Source organism: Nyctereutes procyonoides, unplaced genomic scaffold (assembly GCF_905146905.1).
Source record: "Nyctereutes procyonoides isolate TBG_1078 unplaced genomic scaffold, NYPRO_anot_genome, whole genome shotgun sequence".
In the NCBI taxonomy this organism is placed as follows: Eukaryota; Metazoa; Chordata; class Mammalia; order Carnivora; family Canidae; genus Nyctereutes; species Nyctereutes procyonoides.
In genome coordinates this window covers 97,379,756-97,382,660 of record NW_026575125.1, presented here as the reverse complement: position 1 = coordinate 97,382,660, position 2,905 = coordinate 97,379,756, and the positions used below count along the sequence as shown (strand labels likewise).

The following is a 2,905-nucleotide window of genomic DNA, read 5'->3' as shown; positions in this document are numbered from 1 at the left end:
TTACTACCCTAGCCAAAAGCCAGCTCTTTTATTTTTTTAAGATTTTATTTATTTATTTGAGAGAGAGAGAGAGAGAGCAAGCGAGAGAGAGAGCCCAAAAGAGAGCATGAGCAGGGGAGAAAGGCAAGAGGGAGAGGGAGAAGCAGATTCCTCAATAAGTAGGGAGCCCCAAGTGGGGACCCTGAGATCATGACCTGAGCCAAAGGCAGATATTTAACCAAGTGAATCACCCAGGTGCCCCCTAAAAGCCAGTTCTATAAAAAAGTTCATAGAAGTAGAGAGAATATTTCTGCTGATATTATATAGATACATAAGGATTATAAATAAATAGTATGCTGTAAGATAGGTAAAGAAACTGTATTATATCCAAACAGTGGAAGAATCTTGCAGGCAATATGCTAAATTAATTAAGTCAGACACAAAAGGTCTCATACTACATGCTTCCATTTATATGAAAAAGGCAGAAGAAATTTATAGAGACAGAAAATATATTAGTGATGTTTAGGGCCCAGGAGGACAGTCTAAAGAGAGTGATAGCTGAAGGATACAGGGTTTCTTTTGGGGGTAAATAAAATATTCAAAAACTCGATTTTTGTGACATTTTCACAAATCAGTGAATATACTGAAAATCATGGGAATGTACACTATAAATGAGTGGATGTATTGTTTGTGAAATTTATCTCAAGAAAACTGTTGAAAACAAGAAACACATATGGGGGGATAATAAAAGAGTTTTCTGAGCACCTCTGAAACTGGATTAAGGCCATTTTTATTCCAATCTGAACTTGTGTTTTGTGGTTAGTTCCTCCCCTTAGCAAAGGGAAGGGTATATTTTGTCATTCCCCCAAAATAATTTAGCAGTGCATAGAAGCCAGTTTTCTGAAAGAAGCCCACAGTTTGGTTGCTTTACTTGGTTCTAAGGCTAGGCTTTTGCTTCAGATTCATAGACATAAACTGCCCATAGGTATGCTTTACCTTCCTCTTTTTTATTTTTTTTAAGATTTTATTTATTTTTTTCATGAAAGACACAGAGAGGGACAGAGACATAGGCCAAGAGATAAGCAGGCTCCCTGTGGGGAGCCCAATACGAGACTCCATCTCAGGACCCCAGGACCATGACCTGAGCCAAAGGCAGACACTCAACTGCTGAGCCACCCAGCTGCACCTACCTTCCTCTTTTTTCATGTTTCTTCAAGCTAGGCGTATTGGTGGCTCAGAGACCCCACCCCTTAAAATCCCTTTGTTGCTCTCTGAGGATAATTGTTGCCTTGGCTAGATTATTACATAGGAGGCATCATCACTGAAATTGCCATAGCAGTCCCTGGGATGCCTGAAAGGGGACAAGATTCATGGGTTGAAGATGGGGTATTCTGGGGGAATGGGGACAGCCTGCTAGCTCCTCCTGAGTGTTAACCTGAGAACTTTGGAATCCTGTGGTTTTAAAACTTCAGAGGTGCCTGTTGTCATACAAAGTGGCAAAGAGTTTTTTTTTTTTTGAAGTTCGGAAGAGCATGCTTCAGACATGTTTAATCCACATGTATTAGATACTCCAGCTGTAATTTTTGACAATGGATCAGGACTCTGCAAAGCAGGCCTGTCTGGAGAGATTGGACCCCGTCGCATCATCAGTTCTGTTGTGGGGTATCCTAAATTCAACATGCCATCATCAGAAGCCACTAAGAAAAAGTACCTTGTGGGAGAAAAAGCCCTATACAAATATGAGGCCTTGCATTTGCACTACCCCATTGAGCGTGGACTGGTAACAAGATGGGATGAAATGGAGAAACTTTGGAAGTATCTTTTTGAGTGGGAACTAGGAGTAAATCCTTGTCAACGCCCTGTTCTCATGACTGAGCCCTCCTTGAACCCAAGGGAGACTAGAGAGAAGATGGCTGAAGTAATGTTTGAGACCTTCAATGTGCCTGCTTTCTACCTGTCCAATCATGCAGTGGTAGCACTGTATGCCTCTGCCTCTGTCACAGGATTAGTGGTGGACAGTGGGGATGGGGTCACTTGCACAGTCCCTATCTTTGAGGGTTATTCCCTGCCTCACGCTGTCACCAAGCTCTATGTGGCAGGAAGGGACATCACAGAGCACCTCACTCGCCTCCTCCTTTCTAGTGGAAGTACTTTCCCTTGCATACTCAATAAGGCCTTAGTTGGTGACATCAAAGAGAAGCTGTGTTATGTGGCCTTGGAGCCGGAGAAAGAGCTATGCAAGAGACCAGAAGAGGTTCTGAGAGAATACAGACTGCCAGACGGGAATGTTATCTACATTGGAGACCAGCTGCACCAAGTGCCTGAAATTCTTTTTGCACCCGATCAGCTGGGTATTCACAACCCAGGACTCTCCAAAATGGTGTCCAGCAGCATTATGAAGTGTGACGTTGACATCCAAAATAATCTTTTTGCAGAAATTGTGCTGTCTGGGGGCACCACTCTTTTCCCTGGGCTTGAAGAAAGACTTATGAAAGAACTGGAACAGCTGGCTTCCAGAGGAACTCCCATCAAGATTACAGCTTCTCCTGATAGATGTTTTTCTGCATGGATAGGTGCATCCATTGTGACCTCTCTGAGCAGTTTCAAGCAGATGTGGATCACTTCTGCAGATTTCATGGAGTTTGGGACATATGTTGTTCAGAGAAGATGCTTTTAAGGAATCCATAACACAGGGGACTGCTTGAAGTGTAAGATCACAGGAGCACTTGTGGAAGGTGACATCTTTCCTTGGGCTTTAGCATGGTGTTTGATAAAATTGATATGACATTTTGGTTTCAGTTCATTTTTGGGGGCAGCAGAGTAATTTCTTATCCAGATAATGAATCATTTTAAGTAGTTCTATTACACCCTTTCTGGCTCATGGACATTGTTAGTTGTTTTCTCTAGAGAAATCCTTTATTTGTTA

The 2,905-nt window shown here is 42.3% G+C and overlaps 1 protein-coding gene across 1 annotated transcript; it reads left to right on the top strand.

Annotated features, from left to right (window-relative positions):
• Positions 1-1,522: 1,522 nt before the first annotated feature.
• ACTRT1 (actin related protein T1) lies at positions 1,523-2,656 on the top strand. Its single transcript, XM_055337802.1, has one exon. The coding sequence runs from the start codon at positions 1,523-1,525 to the stop codon at positions 2,654-2,656; it is 1,134 nt and encodes a 377-aa protein (XP_055193777.1).
• Positions 2,657-2,905: the final 249 nt, after the last annotated feature.